The sequence below is a fragment of the Ammospiza caudacuta genome, chromosome 17 (genome assembly GCF_027887145.1).
Source record: "Ammospiza caudacuta isolate bAmmCau1 chromosome 17, bAmmCau1.pri, whole genome shotgun sequence".
Lineage (NCBI taxonomy): Eukaryota > Metazoa > Chordata > Aves > Passeriformes > Passerellidae > Ammospiza > Ammospiza caudacuta.
The window spans coordinates 16,085,062-16,110,864 of record NC_080609.1 but is presented as its reverse complement, the minus strand read 5'-3'; the positions used below and the strand labels follow the sequence as shown (position 1 = coordinate 16,110,864).

The window sequence follows — 25,803 nt, the reverse complement described above, 5'->3', positions numbered from 1 at the left end:
CGGCCGGGCGCAGCGCCGCCCCCCGCACGCCGGGCCGGGCCGGGCCGGGCCGTGCCGGCGCTGCCGCCGCCTCCTGGGGCGGACAGCCAAGGTAACCGGGCCGGGCGGGGTGCACGATGCTCCGCGGGGGCTGGCGGGGGCTCGGCACCGCCCTGGCAGCCGGGGCCGTCCTCGGGGCCGTTCTCCGAGCCGGTACGTGCGGCGGTTGCTCTCGGGCCGTGCCTCGCGGCCGCGGGCGTGCCGGGCCCCGGGGCTGACTCACCGCCCGAGCAGGCCGGCAGCTCTGGGCTGTGCCGTGCCGTGCCGTGCCGAGCCCATCGCGGAGGCCCTGCGGAGCCCCGGGCCGGCGGTCAGTGCTCAGGGAGGAGGAGGATGAGGAGGATGGGGGGCCGGGCTGCGTTCGGCGGGTGACAGCTTGTACCGGTGATGGAACCGACCCCAAACGGTCCGAGCTTGCGGTTGCATTTCGGGCCTAAATCCTCAACGCCTCTCCTGGGCTTTCTGGGAATCTCCTCAGGTGGTTTTGCATCGCTGGGGTTTTGAGACGTGGCTGTGATGGGCGAGAATCGCCGGGGTTCTGTGGCAGGGACGCTGCCGAGAGCTGCAGCGTGGCAGTGCCAGACCGAGCCTGTGACAGGTCCCGAGCTCCCAGGGTGGGCTCTGCACCTTCCCCTGCCGGGCCTGGGAGCTGCCCTGGCTTCAGACGCATGTCCTGGAGCCACAAACTCGCTGGGTATCCCAAAAATCCTCGCAGAGTGTAAAGAGTGAGCGTGGTTCTTGTGAGGCAGCACAGCAGCTGGGCGTGCAGTCATTTCTGAGTGACAGCCCTGCTTGGAACGGGAATTTTCCACTCTTTTATGTAATAGAGTAACCCCAAACGTTCTGGAGGAAGTGCAGGAATCAGCTGGGTTCTGAGGGAACCTGCCTGCTGACATTAACACCTCCAGCTGCAAAACCTTTCCCCTGGGCTGCTCCAGCTGTGCCCATTATCATTCCACAAGCCCGGGTGGGTGATTCAGAGCTGCTGTCCCATTCCTCTGCTCCAGACAAAGCTGAGCGAGAATGAATCACTGGGCATTAATGAATTCTGGGGCAGAGCTGTGTGTGTGACAGGATCTGAGCATGGCCAGGGAGCTCCTCTGGGCTGGACAGGTCTGAGCGGAGCATGAGGAGCTCCCTGCTCTGCTCCGGAGCCGCACATGGCAACTCACAAAGCGTGAGTTTCATTCTTGGTGGATGTTTTCTCGTTCCTTTGTTGAAATTACATGTTTGGAAACATTTCCTTATGTGGTGCAGCTTGTTTGTTTGTTTGGTAGGAATTGCAAATTACACATGCAAAGAGGCTGTGGGATCCGGGCCGAGGTTAGAGATGGTTCATAGGAAAGAAGCGTTTGAAGTATGTGAATATTTCCTTTGAGTTGAAGTTAAGGTTGGGTTGTTTCCTTTTGTTTGGTTGTATTTTTTTCCTAGTTGGTGTCTGGTGTGCAAACAAACACCCAGTATAGATAACTCTTGTGACTGACAGATCCAAAAGTTCTCCCTGTTGGCGAGCAGTTGTTTTGGGGCATTTTTTTCCCCTCATCAAAGACTAGTAAGGGCTTTTTTGTGTTCTTTTTTTTTGAAAGGAGTCTTCTCCAGAGGAGCACTGCAGGTAGGGATGCTTCTCCCAATCCTGTAAATACTCAGTGCATGCCTGTTGTGTTGTGCTTTGGGTTTGCTTTTGGAGCACTGTGTTTAATTTCAGTGGTTCCCCATCCCTCACGAGCAGGGATGGTGGAGGTGGAAGAGGAAGAAGCTCTGGGCAGGATGGTTGTGCCAGAGGGCCCTGACAGCTCCCTGTGCCTGGCAGCAGGAGCAGATCTGCAGGACTGTGGGGCTCTTATCAGGGGTGGGCAGGCTGGGACAGTGGGACAGGGTGAGCGCCAGCACAGGGACCCTCCCTGTGGCACGGAGGGAGGTGGCCAAGCAGGAAAGTCAGGAGCCTCTGGGAGAGTCAGTGGTGCAGAATAAAATGGGTCTGAGCCAGCACAGGCACCTCTGGGTTGTGCAAACACCTCGTGGGTGCTCAGCCAGCAGTTCCTGACCTGCAGGGACTGGCACCTCTTTCCCTGCGAGTGTTTGAGCTCAGCTCTGAGCTGCAGCGCCCCAGCAATGCCAGGCCTGGCTGTCTTTGCTTCCCTTCCTTCAGTTCCTGTGGTAACACGTCTCAGGGTTGGTTATTTCTTTAAGAGCCTGTGCACTGAGCAGTGGAGCCCAGGCTATTTGCATCTGGAGTTTGCTTCTTGGATCTGATTAAACATTGAACCCAAAGCAAACATGGAGGCTCTGGTGTTGCATCAGGGCAGGCATGAGCAAGGGCCCTGTGTTACCTGGCCAGGTAACCCTTCCTCCCTCGGAGAGCCTGTTTGCTGTCCATGTACACTGCAGGATGACATTTCCCCCAGAAATACAAACTGGATATTTCTGTTAGAGCAGTGTATTTCTGTATTTCCCTTTTTTTTTTTTTTTTTTTTTTTTTTTTGCCCTTCTTCCTTTTGGTTTTTTGGCTCTGACGTGTCCTTTGTGCCTTTTTTGCAAAATCACTGTCCCAGGCTGACCTTTGCCCAGCTCCATTCTGCTCTCCTGCCCCTTGAAATCTCCTCTCTGGTGCAAGTGCAGAGTTGTCCCTGCATGGAAAGCAAAGTGTCCTGTCCTTCTTGGGGCAGCTCTGGAGCACCCAGAGCTCCAGAGTTTTGTCCCATGGTGGCCTCTCCCCTCATGTCTGAAGGGGGCAGGTTGGGCTGTGCTGTGAGCTGGGGCCCCTGCCATGCCCTGTCCCTCCTGTCCCCTCCCAGGGCTGAGCTCTGGCTGTTTTTGGTGCCCAGGTGCAGCACAGCTGCGAGCTGGATTCCTGCACACCGAGCACGAGCTGAGGGAGCCCAAGGCAGTGAGCCAGGCCGACATGAAGGTGGAAATCCTGCCCGCCCTCACTGACAACTACATGTACCTGCTCATCGACCAGGACACCAGGGAGGCTGCCATCGTGGACCCCGTGCAGCCCCAGAAGGTAACACCCCCCTGCTCTGGGGTGGCCTTGCAGGAGGGAACGAGCCCCAGGCTGCCTCAGGTGTGGAGGAAAGGCTGGAAGGGCTGGCTGGGCACAGGGAGAGCCTGGGGACACCCCAGGGACTCCTGTGTCCCTCATTTCAGGGATTGCTGTGTCCCCCACTCACCCCAGGGACTGCTGTGTCCCTCATTTCAGGGATTGCTGTGTCCCCCACTCACCCCAGGGACTGCTGTGTCCCTCACTCATTTCAGGGATTGCTGTGTCCCTCACTCCATCCCGGAATTATTGGCCTGTTTTGGGATTTTAGCCTTAATTTGATGTAGGGCAGAAAAGGGAAATGGCACTTGGGGCTGGGTCAGGGCTCGTGTGCTGTCCTCTCCCTCCAGCCCGTGTGGGATGAGCTGCTGCAGGGCTGCTGTGGCTCTCTCTCCTTGTGCCCAGGTGCCACCAGGGGTGCTGCCAGCTCATCCCATGGTGTGACTCTCCTCCTGTGTCCCTCCTGCAGGTTTTGGATGCAGTCAAGAAGCATGGAGTGAGGCTGACCACTGTCCTGACCACCCACCACCACTGGTAACCACCCTGTCCTGGTCCCTCACACACACACAGCCAGGATCCAGGGTGATCTCTGAGCAGCAGCTGAGGCAGAAGGACCAGAGCTCATCCTTTGGCCTTGCTCTGAGCTGTGTGTCAGTGCCTTTCACCTTTGAAATGGTGATTTTTGCAGGCAGCCAGTGCAGTGCAGGGTGTGGAGGCAGCTGTGGGTGTGGGAGGGAGCAAATTTGTGCTGAGGTGCCAGGACAGGCCCGTGAGGCGTCCTGCAGTCAGCACTGTGGGAGGATCACACAGGTACCAATTGGCTCTGCCAGGGTCTAACATGAAGGTTTTGTGTAGTAACCTGTGCGTGGGTCAGAGTGGAGCCACCCCTGTGGCTGGAGAGTGAAACAAGCAGCCCTGAGCTGACAAAGCAGCAGCACAGCAGTGCTGGGCTCTGGGCTGGCTCTGTGCCTGCTCCCTGGTGTTTTGTGGGGTGCTGGAGTGCCCATTTTCCCATTCCCTCCCTGCCCCAGGTACTGCAGAGGTTACTGGGAGCCCCTAAGCTGCTGTTTCCCACCTGGGATGGACCTGTCAGGGGTTGATTCCCCCTCTGAGTGCCCCAGTTACTGCAGAAATGATCTCCACTCCTGTTGTTGTGCCTGTCCTTGGCTGTGAGGAGCGATGATCCTGGGAGAGGCTGGATCAGAAATGATCACCCGGAGCTCACCACTGCCCTCCCAGTGACCACAAACCTGTGCTCATCCCTCCCTAAACCCCTTTTTCCCCTTGCAGGGACCATGCAGGAGGCAATGAGAAGCTGGTGAAGATGGAGCCTGGGCTGTACGTGTATGGAGGGGACAGCAGGGTGGGGGCCCTGACCCACAGAGTGTCCCACCTGACATCTCTCAAGGTAAAGGGAGGCACTGCGGGGCTCTGGGTGTCCCCTCCTTGTGGCACAGCTCTGTCCCACCTGGGCTGGGCACCTCTGGTGCCTTTCAGCACATGGGGGTATCTGAAATGCAGCTTTCACCATTTTCCAGCCCTGGGACTGCAACGCCTCTGCCTTGTGTGAGGACAGCTCTGGGACACCTGGGACCTGCTGGGTGTCCCTGTGCAGCTGGGGGACAGGGCAGGGGCAGTGTGACAGGGGCAGTGTGACAGGGGCAGTGTGACAGTGTGACAGGGCAGGGATTGTGGGATGGGACAGTGTGACTGTCCTGTCACACTGGGCTGGGGCTGTGTGACAGGACAAAGACAGTGTGACAGGGTCGGTGTGACAAGGCAGGGACAGTGTGACAGAGCAGGGTCAGTGTGACAGGGCAGGGTCAGTGTGACAGGGTCGGTGTGACAAGGCAGGGACAGTGTGACAGAGCAGGGTCAGTGTGACAGGGCAGGGTCAGTGTGACAGGGTCGGTGTGACAAGGCAGGGACAGTGTGACAGAGCAGGGTCAGTGTGACAGGGCAGGGACAGTGCTTTGCCAGGAGCACAGTGAGATCCAGGAGAACAGATCCAGCTGTTCCTGTGGGATGCCAGCTGGGAGATGGGCTGAGCACAGCAGTGCCAGCCTGGCTGTCCCCGGCTGGCAGGGAGCTGGGACAGGTGACAGCGCTGCTGGGACAGGTGCAGGCAGGCATGAAGGGCTGGGGTGCACCCCAGGAGGGGCACAGCACAGGAGGGAGCACAGGAAGGGGGGCACATGAGGCTGTGTTGAATCCTTGCCTTTTCCTCATCCACTTCTCCCCTTCAGCTCCATTTCTGTTTGGGGTTTTTTCCACGCTCCATCAGCTTTGTTTAGGATTCTCTGTTGGCTCCTGCTGCCAGCCAGGCTTTGAGTGCATGGACATGAAAGGATGTGGCAGTTCCCTTTGTCAGGACACCTGCTTGAGGAAACAGCTCCGTGCCAGCCCTCCCTTCCCCCCCGGGCTCTCCCAGGAGAGAGCTGCTGCTTCCTGCCAGCCTGGGGCACATTTAGGGCCATTAGAGCACTGAGAGTAGCAATTCTTCTCTAACCATGCCATTGCAGCTTCAGCTTTAGTGTTCTGCCTTCTTCCCAGGTGGGATCTCTGAGTGTGAAATGCCTCAGTACGCCGTGTCACACCTCGGGCCACATCTGTTATTATGTGACTAAGCCAAATAGCTCCGAGCCACCTGCAGTTTTTACAGGTGAGGAGTTGGGAGGTTCCCTTGCAAAAAACAGAAGCTCCCCCTCTGCCTGGGTGCCTCTGGATGTGCATCCCTCCCTCCCTTCCTGCCAGGATATCCACACCCTGCTCCCCTTTCCAAGCAGGTGGAGCTGGGGAAGCCCCTGTGGATTTGTGAGCCAGGGCTGCACACCCTGCAGGCAGCATCAGCAGCGAGCCCTGCATGAGTCCGACATCCAGCATTTTTTTTTTTTCCTGGACAAAAGAGCTGTTGGTTTCCTGTTTGAGGCCAAACTGATCCCAAATCCTGTTGGCTGATCCCAAACCCTGTTGCTTTTCCATATATCTGTGCTCAGGTCTGACAGCAGAGAGAGGAGAGAGTAGGGGAGTCAGGGAGGGCTTGTGCTCCACTGCTGGTTTGGGGCCTGGATCCTGCTTTGGGGAGAAGGATTCCCCTTCCCTGGGGCTCTGCTTCATCCCTGTGTTCTCCAGAAGCTCCTGCATGGAAGAGAAAGAGCCTTAAGATTTTAGGGAGCACTGGGCAGAAAATAGAGGTGACTCATCTTTGTTCAGTTTCACAGCAAAGTGTTCCTTGTCCCCTATAGAAAGGACAGCAGGGGACAGGGGCTGCCCACAGCTCGGAGGTGCTGGCAGGAGGTGCCTGGTGAGGCTCCCACGTGTGCCAGCAGTGCTGCTGTGGCCGTGCCCGTGCTCAGCTGCTGTGCTGGGGCTCAGGCTGGTGTGGGCAGCCTGCTGTGGCCTGATGCCATTGTCACCCCTGCAGGTGACACCCTGTTCGTGGCTGGCTGCGGGAAGTTCTTCGAGGGCACCCCAGAGGAGATGTACAGGGCACTGATTGAGATTCTGGGCAGCCTGGACCCCAGAACGGTACAAACCTCTGCTTTTGTGTGAGTGAGCAGCCCAGAGCAGCACCCAGGGCAGAGGAACACCCTGAGGGTGCTGCTGGGCACAGAGACTGGAATGGATGCTTACAGGAGTCCTGTGGTGCTGCAGGGCCCTGGGGAGGGTTGGCCTGCCCCAAATGTGTTTGTGCTGTGTGGGGAAGGAGCAGGGGCTGGTGGTTCAAGGCTGCTGGGCTGGGACATGGGGCTCTCATCTGTTCAGCTGGCAGCTTGTCCTGCCTGCTGAGTCCTGGCACGTGTGCCTGACTCCATTTGGGGGTGTTGGGTGGAGTGTGCTGTTCCTGCTGTGCTGCTGGCACCTGGCAGTGCCATTGCAGTGCCCAGTGTCACTGTGTCACTGTCCCTTCTCTTCCAGAGGGTTTACTGTGGCCACGAGTACACCATCAACAACCTCAAGTTTGCTCGGCACGTGGAGCCCAGGAACCCCAACATCCATGAGAAGCTGGCCTGGGCCAAGGTGAGCTGAGCTGCTCCTCCTTCCCTGCACACAGAGCCTTGCTCAGGAGCTGCAGGAGAGGAGACAGGGCTGGGAAAACAGAGGGAGTTAAGAGCCAGGATGCTCTGTTCCAGGGGAGCAGGGTTTGCCTGTGCCCACAGTTTGCTGTCTGGGGGAGAAGTTCCCTGCCTGGAAACTCCTGTTGTGTCCAGGACCCTCCCTGCTCCCCAGAATTCCTGGTGGAGCAGCCCTGTGTCCCTCTTTGCAGGCCCAGTACGACAGTGGAGAGCCCACCATCCCCTCCACCATCGCTGAGGAGTTCACCTACAACCCTTTCATGAGAGTGAGGTAGGGAACCGTCCCAGTGCCTCCCACATTCCTGCCTGGGAGCCTCCAGGGCTCCCACTGGCTGTCCTGGCAGAGGGTTCCTGCATTTGGGAGTTGTGCTGAGCCTCATTCCCTGACCCAGGAGGCAGAACAGCCTTTGGTGTGTCTGTTCCTTCATCTAGCAGCTTCCCTCATCCTGCTGGGGCACAGAGGTGCCGTTTCCTCCTGAGCCTGCAGGCCAGGCTGGGAGCTGTGCCAAAGGCCAGTGTTTGGTGCTGAAGTGCAGCCCTGAGCCCTGACCTGGTGCCTGCAGGATCCCACCCTGACCCTGCTCTTCCCTCCTGGCAGGGAGAAGTCAGTCCAGGAGCACGTTGGGGACAGCGACCCTGTGCGGGTCATGGGCGCCATCAGGAAAGAGAAGGACAACTTCAGAGTGCCCAGGGACTGAGCCCTGCCTGCATCACTTTAATGTCACTTCAGGTGTCACTTAGACCTTTCAGATGTTTTAGGAGTCAAATCTTCTGTCATGGTTGAAGTTTTCTTTAGGTTTTTTGTTTTGTTTTAATTCAGAAAAAAAAAAAAGCACTTTGCCCTTGTTGAGATGTTCTACAGCATATTTATATTATGATGAAGAATATTTATCCTCCTCTTGCTCTCTCAAGCTGTCACGTGTCACCTGCAGATCATTGTGCAAGTGTTGGTGTGAGACCCCAGGCTGGGCAGGATCAAGCCTGGGGGTTCAGGAAGCAGCTCCTGTCCTTGCTGTGGATGCACAAGGTGGGACTGAGATGTCTTTGTGTGAAGCAGAGACCAAACACAGGAGCTGAAGATCTCAATGTTTCCTCCATGCTGCTACTTCAACATTCTGGGTGTCCTCCAGAGACAGACCTGCCGTGCCAGTGCTGCTTCAGGGTGTCCCCTGGGAGCCCCACGGGCTGCCCTGGCTCTGGGGGTGGCTCTGGGGCCATCCCGCTGCTCTGTTGTCCCCAGGCATGCTCTGCTTGCACCCTTTGAGCCCCAAGCTGTTGCATGAAGCTGCTCCCTGCTGTCCCCTGTGTGTGAGCTGTGCCAGGCTCTGGCTGGTGCCTCAGAATGCAGGAGCAGCCACTCCTGGTCGGTGCCTGTCCCCCTGAGGGTGGTGGCAGCCCTGCAGCAGGCCTGGCAGTCACAGGCAGCTGAGCAGTTGTTACCTGTCCCCAGGTGAGCAGGGATGGGGGGTGGCACCAGGTCTCCATTTGCTTTAAAATGCTGTTATTTTCTGTGGTTCAGAGAGAAAAGTGTTACCTAGAGCCGTGCTGCCACACCTGAGTGTGACTGTCCTGAGGGCTGGGCAGAGGGGAAATAAAGAACAGCTGGAAGCAGAGGTTGTTAACTCACAGATTCCTGAATTTCTTGGGTTTGCACTAGAGATTGAAGTCAACCAGCTGGGAGTGTCATTCTGCCTAATCCTGGGGTCAGTGGGTGGCACTGTGGGGACCCCAGGGGCTTCAGTGGCAGCTGCATTTTTGTGAAGGGAACACAGAGAGGGTTCAGCCCTGGTTCTGCTGCCTGCGAGTGCCAGTCCTTCCTCAGGAGGGGCATTTGGGCCCCTCAGGACAAGAGGGACATGAAGGGGCTGGAGCATGGCCAGGGAAGGGAACGGGGCTGGGAAGGGCTGGAGAATTCCTGGGGGAGCTGGGAAGGGGCTCAGCCTGGAGGGTTGGGCTCTGCTCCAGGGAACAGGGACAGGAGCACAGGGAACGGCCCCAGGCTGGGCCAGGGCAGCTCAGGGTGGGATTTTGGGAAAATTCCTTCCTGGAGGGGCTGCCCAGCCCTGGCACAGCTGCCCAGGGCAGGGGTCCCCATCCCTGAGGGGATTGACAGCCCTGTGGATGTGGCACTTGGGGACATGGGACACTGGTTTTTGGGGGGAATGGTTGGGCTCTGTCTCGGGGGACTTTTCCAGCCTCAATAATTCCATGTGGGAGCCATGGCCAGCCCTGGGGAAGCTCAGCTCTGTTTCCTGAGCCTTTGGGGCTTCCTGCACTCGGGGTGGGACCCTGTCCCTGGGGCAGAGACCCTGCGGGACCCCCCTGCAGCAGTTCCAGTGTCCGGCACCGCTCCGCACCTTCTGTCCCCGCTGGTGTGTCCCTCCAGTGCCAGCCCCCCATCCCTCCCCCTGTCCCCGCTGGCCCTGGGGACAGGCAGGGGCTGATTTTGGGGACAGAGCTGAGGGCTCCCCTCCTTCCTCCATGCCGGGGGTGCCACGATGCGCCCAGGCTGGCACTGGGGCTGTCCCCGTGTCCCCCCTGTCCCCATGGCCGGGCTGTGCCCGCCCCACGCTGCGTGTCCCGCCCCGCACACGCGGCACCGCCCCGGGGGTGGCGCTGGGGACGCGCCGGGGTCCCGCAGCCTCCCGGGGCCATGAAGGTGAAGGTGATCTCCGTGCTGGAGGACAACTACATGTACCTGGTGATCGAGGAGAGCACCCGGCACGCCCTGGCCGTGGACGCCGCGGTCCCCAAGCGGGTGAGCGGGTCCGGGGGTGGCGGTGGCTCCATGGCGGGGTATCCGTGGGACATCCCCGGGCAGGACAGAGCCCCCCATGCCCCGGCTGTGCTGGGACCCCTGCCCTGCCCTGCCCTGTCCCTGCGGGTCCCCGAGCCGCCCCCAGCCCGAGCCGCGGCCCCCACATCCAGCGGGATCTCCCCAAAGCCAGCCCTGTGCACGGTGACCCCATGGGCACCCCCTTTCCCGGCCCGCTGTGCCCCCCGTGTCGCTGTCCCGCTGTCCCCAGCCCTCCCTGTCGCGGCTTTTCGGCGTTCGGGGCTGACTCGGGCATTTCCTTCCTCCCGGAGCCGGAGCTGCTCCTGGCCCTGCGTGTTGAGCTGGCACCGGAGCCTCCTGGCACCGAGCGGGGCTGGCAGTGGCCTGTGCCAGGGTGGGTGGCACGGCCGCCGTGTCCCTGCCGTGCCGGTGGCACCGTGCCCTCCTCTGTGCCTTCCCTAAGAAAGCACCGGCCAAAACTGCCCCCAAGGCCGTGGTGCCATCCCCCTGCTCCAGGCAGGGTCACATCTTTGTGTCTCACCCTCAGCGGGTGCTTTTGGAGGTTTGCCCTGCCTGGTGGCACAGGGGACAGGTCACTGTGTGGGTGTGTGTCACCTCCCGTGCCCTCTCACCGCTGCTCTGCTCCCTTTCAGCTGCTGGAGATCATCAGGAAGGAGGACGTGGTGCTCAAGGCCATCCTCACCACCCACCACCACTGGTAGGTGTGACCCGCTCGGGGTGGCCATGTCCCCACAGGGATGGCGGCCGTGTCCCCACGGGGACGGTGCCCGTTCCCAGTCCCATTCCCAATCCCAGTCCCTGCTGTGCCCCAGGGACCACGCCAGGGGCAATGAGGAGCTGGCCCAGCTGCTGCCAGGCCTGCAGGTGTTCGGGGCTGACGAGCGCATCGGGGCCCTCACACACAGGGTCAGCCACGGCCAGGAGCTCTCGGTGAGGGCTGCAGGGCTGGGGACACCGGGTGGGGACACACACGGCTCCTGCTGCTGCATGGGGTGGTGGGGGGTCCCCATGGGGGGGAGTGGGGAGCGGAGTGGGGTGGTCACACTGTCCCCAGTGGGGAATGCATTGGGATGGTCACACTGTCCCCAGTGGGGAATGCATTGGGATGGTCACACTGTCCCCAGTGGGGAATGCAGTGGGATGGTCACACTGTCCCCAGTGGGGAATGCAGTGGGATGGTCACACTGTCCCCAGTGGGGAATGCATTGGGGTGGTCACACTGTCCCCAGTGGGGAATGCAGTGGGATGGTCACACTGTCCCCAGTGGGGAATGCATTGGGATGGTCACACTGTCCCCAGTGGGGAATGCAGTGGGATGGTCACACTGTCCCCAGTGGGGAATGCATTGGGATGGTCACACTGTCCCCAGTGGGGTTGGTGCTGCTGGGCCGTGCTCAGCTCTTGGTGTCCTGGGGTGGGTGCAGATGTGGCCCCACAGATTCCAGGAAGCTCATCCCAACCCCAGCCTATTTGGGGTTGTGCTGGAGGCTCCCACCCTCTCCTAGATCCCAAATGCCATCAGGGCAGACACAGCTGGACCCACCCAAAGCCCCTTCAGATCTGTGACCTGCTGGGCCCCAGGCAGGCGTGGGGAGGTCTGGGGGGTCTGTTTGTCCCCCTCAGGAGGATCCTGACCCTCTGTCCCCCCAGTTTGGGACCATCAGGGTGAGGTGTCTCTTCACGCCGTGCCACACCTCGGGCCACATGTGCTACTTCATGTGGGAGGACGATTCCCCGGATGCTCCAGCTCTTTTCTCAGGTACCCACGTGCCCCCCATTGCTTTTGGGGACACACTCCCTGTGTGCCGCCTGTCCCCACACTCAGCACTGCTGGGGTGACCCTGGCACCCCCATTCCTGGTGTCCCTTGGTGCCCACCCCTGTCCCACAGGTGACACCCTGTTCGTGGGGGGCTGCGGGCAGTTCTTCGAGGGCACAGCGGAGCAGATGTACACCAACCTCACCCAGATCCTGGGCACCCTGCCCAAGGACACGGTGAGAGCCCTCCCCTCCCTGCCTGGGGGCTCCTGGGGCCGGGAGGGGGCTCAGGGCAGGGATCTGGGGCTGGGACAGGGATCCTGGGCTCAGGGCAGGCATCTGGGGCTCAGGGGAGGGATTCTGGATTTGGGGCAGGGATCCCAGGCTGGGACCTGCCCTGGGAGCAGGTCTGATGCCCGCTGCCTCCTACAGAAAGTTTTCTGTGGCCACGAATGCACCGTCAGAAACCTCAAATTCGCCTTGAAGGTGGAGCCAGAGAATGAGGTGGTGAAGGAGAAGCTGGCGTGGGCCAAGGTAAGTGATGGGATGTGCCAGGGGTGCCAGGGGGTGGCCTGGCAGCGGGATTTGGACATCTCTGTCCCCTGGCAGCAGAGGGATGACGAGGACCTGCCCACAGTGCCCTCCACGCTGCAGGAGGAGTTCCTGTACAACCCCTTCCTGCGGGTCACGTAAGCGCTGCGGGCTCCTCCCGAAACTGCTCCCAAACCCTCCTGAACCACCCCTGCTCCCCTTCCCCTCTTGCACCATCCCTGTTCCCAAACCCTCCTGAACCATCCCTGCTCCCAAAACCCTGCTGGGAAATTCCAGCCCGGGGCCAGAGGAGGCTGCCTGGTGTCACCCCAGAGCCACCGTGTGCCCACTGTCCATGCCAGCACAGGGTGGCAGTGCCCCAGTGCCCATCCCAGCCCAGGGCTGTCTCCAGGCTGACAGGGCTGTCCCTTGCAGGGAGGAGTCCCCAGGGCTGTGTCCCCAGGCTGACAGGGCTGTCCCCAGGCTGACAGGGCTGTCCCTTGCAGGGAGGAGTCCCCAGGGCTGTGTCCCCTGTGTCCCCAGGCTGACAGGGCTGTCCCTTGCAGGGAGGAGCCCAGGGCTGTGTCCCCTGTGTCCCCAGGGCTGTCCCCAGGCTGACAGGGCTGTCCCTTGCAGGGAGGAGCCCAGGGCTGTGTCCCCTGTGTCCCCAGGGCTGTCCCCAGGCTGACAGGGCTGTCCCTTGCAGGGAGGAGGCCGTGCAGAGGTTCACGGGCAGGACAGAGCCCGTGGAGGTGCTCAGGGCTCTGCGCTCCCACAGGGACACCTTCAAGAAGCCCAAGGAGAGGCCCAACCCCCAGGCCATGCTGGCCTTTGACTGGGGGCTCTTTGGGCCCTTCCTGGAGAAGAAGTGACACCCCGAGGTGCCAGGGCTCCCCCTGGCTGGGCACAGCTCAGGCTGGCTCCCAGCTGGGTTTTGGGGCTGCATTTTGTCTTTAGGCTGCTTGTGTGAGGCTGCTCTGCTCCGCTCTGCTCCCCCCTGGCTCCTGGGGTTCCTGTGCAGCTCCTGGATCCCTTTGGGGGGATCCCAGGCTGTGGGACCCCCTTGGGGGGCTGGCGGAGGGTCAGGACGTGGCTTGGAGCAGGGGACAGTCGTGGAAGGAGCCAGGGATGCTCAGGACTGTGGTGCTGTGCCCCATGGAGCCCCTGCCTGCCCTGCATCCCAGCCCAGGGCTTTGGGACTCCTGGAGCCCTCCTGGCCCAGTGTCCTGGCTGATGGACACTTGGATCCCCCCCATGGGACGCTGGGACATGACTGGTGGCACTGGTGCCACCAGAACCCACCCAGCTCCAGCCCTGTGCTGACAAATCCATCACAGCAGGGTTTGGGTGGGTTTCCCCCCCATTTTCCCAATTTTCCAGCAGGTCCCACAGGGATCTGTGGCCATGGCTGCCTTGGGGAGCCCTTGGTCCCTGTGGGGTGTCCATGTGGAGCAGGGTCAGCCCCAGGAGGATTTCCCAAGGTGGGACAGAGTTCAGGCAGCCCAGAACAAAGTGCTGCCATGCATCCCTTTCTGCTTTTTGCTTTTTCCAAGATAAAACCTGGGAAACACTCGGTGCCAACCCCATGGACATTGCCTTGCCAAGAGCCAGGGAGCAGCTGGGGCTCCCAGGCCTCCCCAGCCCTCCCTTTGTGCAAATCCAGGGCTGTGCTTTATTTATTTTTGCCTGAGAAAGGAGCAGAGTTTTATTTGCAGCTGTGGGGAGCCACTTCACACCACTGAAGTCATTCCTTTTTTTTATTTTTGTGAAGAAAATGAGTGTTTGATGGCAGCTCCCAGCACTGGGGCAGAGTTATTTCAGGGATTTTCATGTGTGGACTGTGAATTTCTTTGTTGCCACTGGAGTCTGGTTTGGGCCTTTTTCCTGTGCTACAAACCTAGTTGGGTTGGTTTTTTGTTTGTTTATTTGTTTGTTTTCCCTTTTACTAAGTTATAGTTTGTATTTCCTTTGCATGAAAGGGAAAAGATTTATCCAGCTGCAAAATGGTACCATGGCCTGCATTCCTCAGTTCCCATGAAATGCTGGATTTTGGATGTCCCATTTGGGATTTTATTTCTCCTGGGAGCAGGGATGTCCCTGTGTGTGTGACCCAGCCCTGAGCCTGGGACAAATTCAATTCCACAGCCCAAATGGGGACCAATTCCAGCTGTTCTGGTGCCAAACGGGGAGCCCAGGGTGGCCCTGTCACCCCTGTGTGTGTTGGTGACGTGGGAACCCAAGGGCAGAGCCCTGGGGGTTTCATTCCCAGCCAATTCAGCCTCTCTGGATTTTGTGCATTTCTGGGCTGATGTGCTGAGCCCAGCCTGGAGCCCCTGCATGGCAAAGGGAATTCTCTGGAAGCACCAATTTGCTCCTCAGGAAGGAGAGGGGGGTTGATGCCTTAGAACACTGTGAGGTCAGGAATGATCAGCAACAGCTGAAAAATGGAAAGCTTTTAATTAAAAACATGAAAATTCACCGTTTGCTCTGTGGATTCATTGGAACCAAGTGCAGAGGGGGCTCTGGTTCCTGCCAGCCCCAAGGTCAGGAGTTTTTCTGTGGTAATTTCAGGATGTTATCCAGCTGTAAGTGCCTGTTCTGTCTGGATTTAGGGATTTTATCCCTCAGGAAGTGGCTGCTGAGGGTGGGTAAGGGTGACACTTCTGTCACTCCCTGCTGAGTGTTCAGGAAGAAAACACAGAGAAGGAGCTGCCCTTGGTATAAATTATTATAATTTAAGGAAAAGGAATCGCAGGGTTTTGTCCAGCATTCCCTCCAGTCCCTCTGCAGCCCCAGGGATGATCCAGGCCTTGGATCCCCTCTCTGGGGCCACAGACCCAGTGAGAGGGAGAGCTCCAGGCTCAGGAGAGCATTTCCAATGGGCTGAGGCTGTTCCAGCAGGGGCGGGCCCAGATCTGGGTGCTGTGACAGCCCAGCAGGGCCTGGGCAGGAACACTGGGCTGTGGCACAAAGCTCAGCCTGGAGCTGGGCTCTGAATCCTTGAACTCTCAGCTCTGGGGCTGTCCCATCAGCCTGGCAGGTGTTCCTGCCTCTCCTGCTGTGTCCCTGCCAGATTTGGGGTTTATTGCCCTCACCTCACATTTGGGGTTTATTCCCATCAGTTCCAGCTGAAGGATTGAGCAGTGTCAGGCACTTACCCAGAGGAAGATTTGGGGTTTATTGCCCTCACCTCACATTTGGGGTTTATTCCCATCCCTTCACTCTCCAACTGGAGGATTGAGCAGTGCCAGGCCCTTCCCCAGAGGCAGATTTGGGGTGAATGAGCAGTGCCAGGCCCTTCCCCAGAGGCAGATTTGGGGTGAATGAGCAGTGCCAGGCCCTTCCCCAGAGGCAGGGGCTGCCCAGAGTCCCTGGAGGATCAGCAGTGGAGGTCAGAAGGCACCGAGGCTCTCACCATTTGATGCTGAGGGCAGAGCTGGCTCTCTCCACAGCGTGGTACTGGGTGTGCAGCACCTGCAGGGCCCTGTGTGAGCCCCAGCCCCCCAGCCAGTGCTCATAGAGCTCCCTCACTGCCTGGTTCTGCTCTGGCACCTCAGCCCTCAGGGATTCATACAGCCTCTCCACCTGCTGCAGCTCCTCCTTGCTGGATTCCCCCTCCAGTTTGATCTGCCCTCCTCCATTCAGACAGCCTGGGGGGAAAAACACAAAATAGATTAATAACTTCAATAACTTTAGCTGGGAAAACATCCTCAGAAATTCCAGGTCAAACAGCTGCAGGGATGGAAACAGCCCAGGGACGGAGGTGCCCTCCCAGTTATCTGCCAGCAGCAGGGAGATGTGGGCTGCCTCCAGCTGGGGCTCTGCCAGCTCTTATCTCTTATCTGCTGCCCCCAGGAGGGAGCCTGAGCCCAGCCCAGTGAGCCCAGCCTTGCAGCAAAGGGAAAAGTGTCTGGGATGAGTTCTGGGGGTGTCCTTGGGAAGGAGCAGCTCCAAGGGAACCTCAGGGCTGCCCCTCTCCCAAGGGAGCCAGCAGCAGCACAGGGAAAATGGAATCAAATATTGAATATTCCTCCACCAGCCACAGCAGCATTTTCTGTCAGTGTGATGCCAGGTTTGGGCAATTTCAGGGGGAAAATCCCCTCAGGTACCAGAGCTCAGGAAATCCTCCTTAAAAGCAATTAATTAATGAATGATGCAAATGTTGTGTGATGGAATTCAGCTGCAATTCTTTAAATCCTGAGGAATTTCTGGCTCAGAGGTAGGTGATGGTGTGGCTGCCACAGCCCAAGGGGGTGAGGAATCTCCCTTTTCTCCTGTCTGGAATGCCCTGGAGCTCCCCCAGGATTTGCAGCAGCCTCACCTGAGGGACAGGCCATGACCTCCACGTAGTGATAGGGGCACTTCCCTCTCTTGAGCTTCTGCACCAGGTTCTGGATGTTCCTGAAGCCATAGGCCAGGGCAAAGTGCAGCAGGACCTGCCCATCCCTCTCCAGGGTCACCTCCTGGAAGTCCTTGTTCCTGAGGGAGCAGAGCACAGCAAGTGGCTTCTCCAAATCTATTAAAATCTATTTTAAGCTTCAAAGAGCAAAACCCAAATTCTTTGTGAGTCTCACTGAAAAGCTGTCCCAGTTCTGAGCCATCCAAGGAAAACAGGAAGGAATTCCTTCCAGAACCTTCCTGGAGCCACCTGAGCAGAGTTTGCAGGAGGACACCTGTGCTGGATAAAGCCTGAAAAGCTCAGCATAGGGAGCCCCTCCCTGACAGACCTGAGTTCCTTCAGCCAACAGCAGTTGGGGATTTTTGACTTCTGCTGGACCATAAAACACGGGAACAAACCCTGACTGAGGATTCCAGATTTCTAAGGTTAGTGGGAATACCTGGTCCTGATAAAAAAGTAAGTAATTTGATTTTTATCAAGTTTTTGAGACTGCTTTTTCTGCTTCTTAAACCAGGGAATCCTAAACATAAAAACTGCTCATTAGGGATATAATTAATTCTAAAGGATACATTAAATTAGAGCTGGGAAGGCAGAAGGAATCTCAGGTGGATGAACCTCAATGCCCAAACTCAGTGATTAATTTTGCGTCTCACTCCAGTTAAACAGAGCCCCAAAACCCTCCCACAAGGTTCTTTGGGATCAATAATCAGTGACAAATCTCCCCGATTGGCCTGATCCAAGGTGAGGAATCTCTGCTCTGCCTTTTCAATTACTCTAAAATTTTATAATTATTCTAAAAATTATCAGTGGGAAAATCCACCAGGCCAAACTTCAGGGTGTGGATGAGGAAGGGGCTGGAATTCTCCCTGGATTGGCTGATTTATTTAATATTGGCTGATTTATTTAATATTGGCTAATTATTGCTGAGCAGCTGGAGGATGGAACAGCCAATCTCAGCCCGGACGTGAACTTTAACATTGCGAAAAACCCCCGAAAGTTCAGCATATCAACAGGGAGAGAATTCTTGAGAAACCCAGAGTTTCCAGTGGGATTGCAGCTCCTTACTTGAGGGGTCTGTAGTGGATGGAGGCGCCGTGGATGCCGAAGAGCTCGCGGGCAGCGTGGATGAAGATGTGCTCCAGGAACCCTCCTGAGCCCCCACCGCGGTGAGAGCTCAGCTCCTCTGCAGCCCTGCCGAGCCTGGGGGGCACAGAGAGAACCCTCAGGGCACACACAGCACCCTCAGAGCACACACAGCACCCTCAGGGCTTGGGGGGCACACACAGCACCCTCAGGGCACACGCAGAGCCCTCAGGGCTTGGGGGGCACACACAGAACAACCCTCAGGACTTGGGGGGCACACACAGCACCCTCAGGGCACACACAGCACCCTCAGGGCTTGGGGGGCACACACAGAACAACCCTCAGGGCCTGGGGGGCACACACAGAACAACCCTCAGGGCCTGGGGGGCACAGAGAGAACTCTCAGGGCTTGGGGGGCACACACAGAACAACCCTCAGGGCCTGGGGGGCACACACAGCACCCTCAGGGCACACACAGAACAACCCTCAGGGCCTGGGGGGCACACACAGAACAACCCTCAGGGCCTGGGGGGCACAGAGAGAACTCTCAGGGCTTGGGGGGCACACACAGCACCCTCAGGGCACACACAGAACAACCCTCAGGGCTTGGGGGGCACACACAGCACCCTCAGAGCTTGCGGGGCACACACAGCACCCTCAGGGCCTGGGGGGCACACACAGCACCCTCAGGGCACACACAGCACCCTCAGGGCTTGGGGGCACACATAGCAAAGGGAATTCTGGAATCCCTAAATCCTGGAAGAAAGAGAACAAGGAAAAAGGGAATTCTGAACTCCCTAAATCCTGGAGGAAAAGGAACAGGACTGAAATGGGATTTTGCTCTTACATGGTGTCCAGGGGAGAAGGATCTACATCTGACAGGGACACTCCTTCTTGCTCCAGCAGCTTCAGCACTTCTCCTAGAGCAGAACCAGGCACAAAGAGTTCTTATTTTTGGGATACAGGCAAACAAACCCCACAGAGCAGTCCCTAAACTGCCCCTGCATTTTACCAGGGCATGATTTGCACTGTTAAATGTAAATCTAGATCAATATCCAACCTCTGTCAGAGACAAAGGGTTAGTGAAGCCAGGGAACACTGCAAGGCTCCCAGAATTTGCTGGAATTGGGAATCTCCTGTGGCTCTCTTACCTGTGGTGATGACACAATCCACATCCCTGGTCTGGAATTCCTGGTTGAAGAAGTCTGGCCTGGAGGCCTCCAGCTTTTTGTCATAGCAGGGCATGACAGTGACGTGGTAGATCCTGTCAGGGGGCAGGTGCTGCAAGGGAGACAAGGCTGGGGCAGCCCAAATCCCCCTGGCCCCAGGGAGAGCATTCCAGGGGCAAGGAGTGGGGGAAATAATGCTACTGTGCCCCTGAAATGGCCCTACTATGAGTATTTGTGTATTTATATGCTTATGAGTAAATGAAATTATTTCCATTTCAGCTGCAGGCAGTGACAGCAGTTATGGAGCTTCAGAGGTTTCATGGAACCCTGGAATGGTTTGGGGTGGGAAGGACCTTAAACTCCAACACCTCCCACTGTCCCAGGGTGCTCCAATCCCCATCCAGCCTTGGGCATTCCAGGGATCCAGGGGCAGGCACAGCTGCTCTGGGAATCCCATCCCAGCCCCTCCCCACCCTCCCAGGGAGGAATAATCCCTTTCCATCTCTCCTTCAGCTCCTGGAAGTTTCCCTCGCTCTGGTGCAATGATCCAAGGTCAGGCAGAGAAGCCAATAATCCCTAATGAAGGCATTAGGGAATAAACTCCCTCCCAGCCCCTCAGGGCTTGATCTGGAATCTCACAAAACCTCAGGATCATCCAAGCAATAAACACAGGCTGAGCAATCAGGTCACTGACCCAGGGCTCCTGTTTCAGTCTCTTGTGCCAAATATTCCCAGAAATTGCCAAATTTTGTCCCAAATCTGCAGCTGCCCTGTGCAAGTGTCACAAGCAGCAACCCCCAGGAGAAATCCCAGCCCCTTGCTGGCTGTGGGGATCTCCACTCCCCCCTGGGAAGATTCCAGAGGTTCCAGGCTGAGGAGAGCAGCAGAACATGAGGCTGGGAATGAGGGATCACCTTTGGATCTGCACCTAAGCCCCCACTGCAGCCTTGGCTTGGGTCACTTATTTGAAATTATTCACCAACTTTAAACAACAGTGGCACAAAGACACTGAAAATAATAAAAATAAAAGTTCCTCAGCTCTCCCAAATAATTCAGGTTTCATTTAATTAGCCCATGCTTAGTGTTCTACCCTAATTACTACTCATTAGTAAGACAGAAGTGAGGAAGATTTCTGCCTTCTGCAAGACAATACTGACCCTTAAGTATGTATTACAGCAAATTTATAAATAATCAGCCTGAAGGGTTGAATTGGAGGAGTTTCTGAGTAAGAAGAGCATTTTTAGAGCTGTACCTGCTGCTCTGCAAAGTAGCCCTTGACCAGGGAGCCCATGACCTGCTGGGGGGATTTGGTGGTGCTGATGTGGGGGATGATGAAGCTGCCATGGGTTTTCTCTGCATAGCAGATCCAGCCTGCAAGGAACATCACCCAAAAATTAATTACAAAAACAAGAATCAGGCCTTCACTCTGCCCATCCTCCCCAAACCCAGGTTTGGTGCCATTTTCAGCACAAAAAGCAAAGCAAGTGTCAGCCCGGACTGATTTTAAGGTGTCTCTCCACTGCTTTAGCACCTAAACCTGTGCTGTGATGAGAATCATCCTGCAGGTCAGAACATCCATCTGCAGCTTTCTGAGCAGCTGCTGGGTTTGGGATTGCAGCTGGAACTGCAGGCATACCTGGGCAGGCAGAGGCCAGCATGGGCAGGGCCTTTTTGTCCTCTGCTTGTCTCTGGAAGCGCCTCACAAACTCCTGCTGGCTCTCCAGGAGGCTGAAGTTCCTGGAGAAGGTTGTGTCAAACACGTGGTGCACACCTGGGCAGGACAGCAGCTGGGTTAGAACCCTCAGGACACAGCAAAACACAGCAAAAATCCTCCCATTTCAACCAGGGGCAGGCTCAGGCACAGGTACAGGGCTCTGCAGTTGGCAGGGCGTGTTTTTCAGCAGGGGAAAGGAGGAAAGGTGACAGGAGAGGTGGAAATGCAAAATGTTAAATTGTTTCCAGTGGTTCTTTACAGGTTTTATGGACTGATGGAATGGTTTGGGTTGGAAAGGACCTCAAAGCTCAGCCAGAGACATCTCCCACTACCCCAGGGCGCTCCAGCCTGGCCCTGGGCACTGCCAGGGATCCAGGAGCAGCCCCAGCTTCTCTGGGAATCTGTGCCAGGGCCTGCCCACCCTCCCAGCCAGGAATTCCTTCCCAAAATCCCACCTGTCCCTGCCCTCTGGCAGTTTAAATCCCTTCCTTTGTCCTGCCCTTACAAAAAATCCCTTCCCCTCCTTTTCCCAAGCTTTTCCCAAGCTTTCCTCCCCTCCCTCCAAGCTCACTGTGTGACTGAAGTTTTGGACAGTCTGGAATCCCTGTGGGGGTTAAATCCCTTTAACCTGAGCTCAGCCCAGAGAGCAGCAAACCCCACACTTGCCTAGGCCCTTGAGGAAGGTGGTCAGCTTCTGGGCTGTCTCCAGCAAACCCAGTTTGCACCTTGCAGCCAGGGAGGCTCTGGACTGGGGGGACACAGAAACCACCACCAGCTTCTGCTCGTGGGCAGCAGCCGCCTGGAAAACACCAAACAGCCCCAAAGTGGCAGAGCTGGCAGCACCACAGGGCTCACCCCATGGCAGGAATTTACACCAAACCCTTGAAAAATGAGAATAAACCCCAAAGTGTGGCACAGGCAGAGCTGGCAGCACCACAGAGCTCCCCAGGCTCACCCTCACAACTTTAAAAATGAGAATAAACCCCATGAGAGGAGTGGAATCCCTGAGGGCTCAGGAATTCCCTTTCCCTGTGGATTTTTCCCCCTTTTCCTGTGGATTTTTCCCCTTTTCCTGTGGATTTTTCCCCCTTTTCCTGTGGATTTTTCCCTCTTTTCCTGTGGATTTTTCCCTCTTTTCCTGTGGATTTTCCCCCTTTTCCTGTGGATTTTTCCCTCTTTTCCTGTGGATTTTTCCCCCTTTCCCTGTGGATTTTTCCCCCTTTTCCTGTGGATTTTTCCCCCTTTTCCTGCGGATTTTTCCCCCTTTTCCTGTGGATTTTTTCCCCTTTTCCTGTGGATTTTTCCCCTTTTCCTGCAGGATGAGGGGAACCCACCTTGTTTTGGGCCAGCACCTTGCAGAGCTCCCCGTGGCTCTGCTGGCTCACCAGGACACTCTCAGCCGAGGTGATGCAGCCACTGCAGGCCAGGCAATCATTCAGGGTGATTTTGGCCTTCTCCAGCTTCTGGGCTTCCCCATCCTACAAAAAAAAACCACCAAAAATCCCAAAGCAGGCTCAGTTCTGAGCCCAGAATTAAAGGAGCTGTTTCCCCACTTTGTTACAAATAATGAAGGTGTTGTTATTTTGATTTTTAAATCTTTATTTTTAATGAGATGATGACAAAGCCACCAGAATTTGGCTGCTTTTAATGGGATTATTTGGCACAGCAAAGGAGATTTCATCCCACACACTGGAAGGGAATATTTCCCTTCTACCTGCCCTGAATAATTTGATTTTCCCAAGAGATTCTCCTCCAATCATAGCCAGGAATAGACCAGGAAATGAGGCACTATTAACATTTTAAAATAAGGAACAGGCTCCTCAGGAAGTGCTGTGCCCTCCTTTTTTAAAACCAAAATCTGCCTAAAGTTCCAAGTTCCATTCCCAGAGGGATTCCCAGCCTGGTTAACTGAGCTGTGCCAACTTTTTTTGGTGAAAACAGGAAAAACTCAGCCTGAATTCTTCAAGCTTTTAAAGAAATAATTTGAAATATTATTTTTTTAAAATCCAGCACGATTTATTAAAAATATCTCGATTAAATCTCTGAGTGAGCACAAGGACATTGTCACAACCAACCTGGAACTGCCCATCCTTAAATATTGATAAAATAAATAAACTTTTCATTTTATCTGCTCTCTAATGAAAATCATCACCAATTAATAGCAGTGTTTCAGAGTATAAAAAACTGGCATAAATTGGAATTACTGAGTATAAAGTGACTGCTTTGAAAAGAAGTTATAAATTAAAATGCTGATAAAGTTTAATAGAATCTTAGCTTATCTGTCTTTATATTAATAATCAGTAATTAATGCCAGTGTTTCAGAGCATAGAAGTGGCACAAAATTTGAATTATTTATTATAAATTAAAAAGAAAAAAAAACCAGGAATGCTGACAGCATCTCTTTGTGGCATTAAATGGATGTAGATAATTAAAATATTTAAAATACACTGATTTTTCTGGGTTTTTACAGTGAACAAAGACCCCACATACCTGATTGACCTGGAAATAGCTTCCATCAGCTTCAATCCTGATCTTGGCTGCTGCTTTTCCAGGCTTTTTGTCCACCTTGACAGGCTTGATGCATTCCTGAAAGAGCAGCAGAGCCTGGAGGTGAGGAGCTGAGCAAGGAAGAGGGGATTGATTAAAAAAAAAATATTGGGAATTTAATAAAAAATAAATATTGGGGATTGATAAAAAATCAATATAGGGGATTGGATAAAAATCAATATAGGGGATTGAATAAAAAATCAATATGGGGATTGGATAAAACTCAATATAGGGGATTAAATAAAAAATAAATATTAGGGAACTGGATAAAAATATTGGGGTTTTAATAAAAAAATCAATATAGGTGATTGGATAAAAAATAAATATAGGGCATTGAATAAAAAATAAGTATTGCGGATTGATAAAAAATAAATATTGGGGATTTAATAAAGAATAAATATAGGACATTGAATAAAGAATAAATATAGGGGATTGAATAAAGAATAAATATTGGGGATTAAATAAAAAATAAATATAGGAGATTCAATAAAAAATAAATCCAGGGGATTTAATAAAAAATATTGGGGATTAAATAAAAAATAAATATAGGAGATTCAATAGGGATCTAGGGGATTTAATAAAAAATATTGGGGATTAAATAAAAAATAACTCTAGGGGATTGAATAAAAAATAAAGAACTCAAGGGATCAAAGAGCAGCTCTGGATCCTGCCCCCAGTCCAGGCTGGAATTTCCCAGTTTCTCCCAGCCCTGCAGAGGGGTGGCAGGCAGAGGCTCTCACCCCCTGGGAGCAGGAGGAACAATTCTCCAGCATCATCCCAGCCCGGCTCTGCTGCTCCTGAGCTCAGCTCTGGCTCTGCAGCTGTGGCAGGAACAGCCCCTTCCTCCTCTTCCTCCTCTTCCTCCTCCTCTCCAACATCCAGGACAGGTCCCAGCTGAGCTGCAGGGAGGTGCCAGTGCCCAGCCCAGCTGGCTCTGGGGACAGAAGGGGCTCCGTGCCACCCTGCCCTGCTGTCCCGGCACGAGTCCCAGGGGGATTCTGGATTTTATCCTGATTTCATCCTGATTTTGGTGCTCAGTCCCCCTGGCTCCGTGTCCTGCTGCTCCTCTGAGCACTCCGAGGCTCCCCTAAATGGATCCCCCGGCAGGAACCCTGCACTCAGATCCTGCACTCAGAGCAAAGGCAGGGCTGGTGATTTCCTGAGGAATTCCCTTACAAACCCAAACCCAGGGAGAATTCACCATTTTGGGCTTCGCTATTGCCCTGCCCACAGTCCCAGCTCGGCTCTTCTGCTGTGCTTCTCAGAAATACGCGACAGAAATCTGGATACGAATCCTGGGGATGAATTCTGGATATAAATCCCGGGTGTGAATCCTGGATATGAATCCAGGACAGAAATCCTGGGTATGAATCTGGATCCAAATCCAGGACTGACATCTCGGGTGTGACCCCACAGTGTCCAACAGTGACCCCACAGTGACCCTGTGGTGTCCCATAATGTCCCCACAGTGTCCCCGCAGTGTCCCGCAGTGTCCCCGCGGTGTCCCCATGGTGACCCACAGTGTCCCCGCAGTGTCCCCGCGGTGTCCCCGAGCCCTGTCCCGTCCCTGTGGCAGGATCAGCTCCCAGCCCTCGTTTCCCCCCCAGCAGCGGGAGGGGTTTTACGGCCGGGCACGGTCCCGTGCGGTGACACCGAGGGGCAGAGGCTGAGGCGGCACCGCCGCCTCCCCTCAGGGCCCCTCCCCGGCGCTGTCACCTGCGAGGGGGCGATGAAATCGTCCAGATCCGTCAGCTGCAGCACCCCGCTGAAGCGCGCCGCCATGGCTGCCGCCGAGCGAGCCGTGTGTTGTGCAACCGGACTACAACACCGCCGGAAAGGGAGCCGCGTGTCGTGACACGGGACTACAGCGCCGCCGGAAAGCGATCCACGTGTCGTGACACGGGACTACAGCACCGCCGGAAAGCGAACTGTGTGTCGTGACACGGGACTACAGCACCGCCGGAAAGCGATCCACGTGTCGTGACACGGGACTACAGCACCGCCGGAAAGCGAGCCGCGTGTCGTGACACGGGACTACAGCACTGCCGAAAAGCGAACTGTGTGTCGTGACACGGGACTACAGCACCGCCGGAAAGCAAACAGCAGCACTGACTGTTGTAATAGCCACCGCAATTACAATATAATATTTTTTATTTTTGCTCTGTAAATATCAACCTTTTGGAATAAACTGATAGTGTGTAAGGCCTTTTCGCGTTCTTAGCAATTAGAAATGAGTCAGCGCTGGGAAAATTTGGTGTAATTCCTCTTCTTTCACGCATTGGAATCTCCTGCCTCAAGGGGATGCCAAAATTAAATCCCAGCAAATGTTTCAGGCTCTGAGGAAAAAAAAAAAAATTTGGTACAAAATGAGGTGAATTCCCTGCAGCTGCTGGGCCCAGCCAGGTGCTCAGGGGGTACTTAAGGAGCACATTTGGGGTGGGGAACATTTGGGCTTTAGGGAGAGTGGGGGACAGGGAGTAGCTGAGGTTTGTTCTGAGTTTTGGGACTGGGCTGTGTGGGACTTGACACCCACTGCAGGTGAATCTGTACACACACACTTTTCAATATTTATATTTTATATTTATAATCTATATTTATAGTTTACATTTATAATTTACTTATGTCTTATATCTATATTTATATTAACA

The 25,803-nt window shown here is 55.5% G+C and overlaps 3 protein-coding genes across 13 annotated transcripts; 2 read left to right on the top strand and 1 right to left on the bottom strand.

The window, feature by feature from the left end:
* The first annotated feature begins 33 nt into the window (after positions 1–33).
* LOC131565107 (hydroxyacylglutathione hydrolase, mitochondrial) lies at positions 34–8,771 on the top strand. Of its 6 annotated transcripts, none has more exons than XM_058815805.1 (9): positions 34–91; positions 2,865–3,046; positions 3,552–3,616; positions 4,373–4,490; positions 5,636–5,744; positions 6,507–6,610; positions 7,001–7,102; positions 7,350–7,429; positions 7,757–8,771. In XM_058815805.1, exons 2-9 carry the CDS (start codon positions 2,942–2,944, stop codon positions 7,854–7,856), a joined length of 783 nt encoding a protein of 260 aa, XP_058671788.1. In that variant the 5' UTR covers positions 34–91; positions 2,865–2,941; the 3' UTR covers positions 7,857–8,771. The 6 variants fall into 6 exon arrangements, with proteins under 6 accessions (XP_058671788.1, XP_058671786.1, XP_058671789.1 ...); XM_058815803.1 differs by lacking the exon at positions 34–91 and adding an exon at positions 114–192; XM_058815806.1 differs by lacking the exon at positions 34–91 and adding an exon at positions 192–349.
* A 928-nt stretch (positions 8,772–9,699) lies between these two features.
* Positions 9,700–14,885, top strand: LOC131565078 (hydroxyacylglutathione hydrolase-like protein). Of its 2 annotated transcripts, none has more exons than XM_058815754.1 (8): positions 9,700–9,916; positions 10,588–10,652; positions 10,768–10,885; positions 11,606–11,714; positions 11,846–11,949; positions 12,145–12,246; positions 12,325–12,401; positions 12,950–14,885. In XM_058815754.1, the coding sequence occupies exons 1-8, from the start codon at positions 9,812–9,814 to the stop codon at positions 13,113–13,115; spliced, it is 846 nt and encodes a 281-aa protein (XP_058671737.1). In that variant the 5' UTR covers positions 9,700–9,811; the 3' UTR covers positions 13,116–14,885. The 2 variants fall into 2 exon arrangements, with proteins under 2 accessions (XP_058671737.1, XP_058671736.1); XM_058815753.1 differs by having other exon boundaries at positions 9,709–9,916; positions 12,322–12,401.
* CIAO3 (cytosolic iron-sulfur assembly component 3) lies at positions 14,027–24,972 on the bottom strand. 5 transcript variants are annotated; one of them, XR_009275428.1, is made up of 12 exons: positions 24,872–24,972; positions 23,099–23,194; positions 21,943–22,086; positions 21,275–21,407; positions 20,531–20,665; positions 20,147–20,265; positions 18,877–19,006; positions 18,573–18,645; positions 17,708–17,842; positions 16,565–16,722; positions 15,434–15,893; positions 14,027–15,338 (listed from the first exon to the last, which is right to left on the bottom strand). XR_009275428.1 is itself a non-coding variant. In XM_058815750.1 (11 exons), exons 1-11 carry the CDS (start codon positions 24,935–24,937, stop codon positions 15,655–15,657), a joined length of 1,428 nt encoding a protein of 475 aa, XP_058671733.1. In that variant the 5' UTR covers positions 24,938–24,972; the 3' UTR covers positions 14,027–15,654. The 5 variants fall into 5 exon arrangements, 3 of the variants coding, with proteins under 3 accessions (XP_058671733.1, XP_058671734.1, XP_058671735.1); XR_009275427.1 differs by having other exon boundaries at positions 14,027–15,551; positions 15,595–15,893; XM_058815750.1 differs by having other exon boundaries at positions 14,027–15,893.
* Positions 24,973–25,803: the final 831 nt, after the last annotated feature.

Bases quoted from the DNA above. Each gene is read 5' to 3' on its own strand.
- LOC131565107 (XM_058815803.1), top strand. From the start codon at position 117: ATGCTCCGCGGGGGCTGGCGGGGGCTCGGCACCGCCCTGGCAGCCGGG. The intron at 193-2,864 runs GTACGTGCGGCG...TTTGGTGCCCAG, and splicing joins CGGGGCCGTTCTCCGAGCCG to GTGCAGCACAGCTGCGAGCT. The intron at 5,745-6,506 runs GTGAGGAGTTGG...TCACCCCTGCAG, and splicing joins GCCACCTGCAGTTTTTACAG to GTGACACCCTGTTCGTGGCT.
- LOC131565078 (XM_058815753.1), top strand. From the start codon at position 9,812: ATGAAGGTGAAGGTGATCTCCGTGCTGGAGGACAACTACATGTACCTG. The intron at 10,886-11,605 runs GTGAGGGCTGCA...CTGTCCCCCCAG, and splicing joins GCCACGGCCAGGAGCTCTCG to TTTGGGACCATCAGGGTGAG. The intron at 11,715-11,845 runs GTACCCACGTGC...CCTGTCCCACAG, and splicing joins TGCTCCAGCTCTTTTCTCAG to GTGACACCCTGTTCGTGGGG.
- CIAO3 (XM_058815750.1), bottom strand. From the start codon at position 24,937: ATGGCGGCGCGCTTCAGCGGGGTGCTGCAGCTGACGGATCTGGACGAT. The intron at 21,408-21,942 runs GTGGGTTCCCCT...GGTGTTTTCCAG, and splicing joins AGGTGCTGGCCCAAAACAAG to GCGGCTGCTGCCCACGAGCA. The intron at 20,266-20,530 runs GTATGCCTGCAG...TGTTCCTTGCAG, and splicing joins GCTGGCCTCTGCCTGCCCAG to GCTGGATCTGCTATGCAGAG.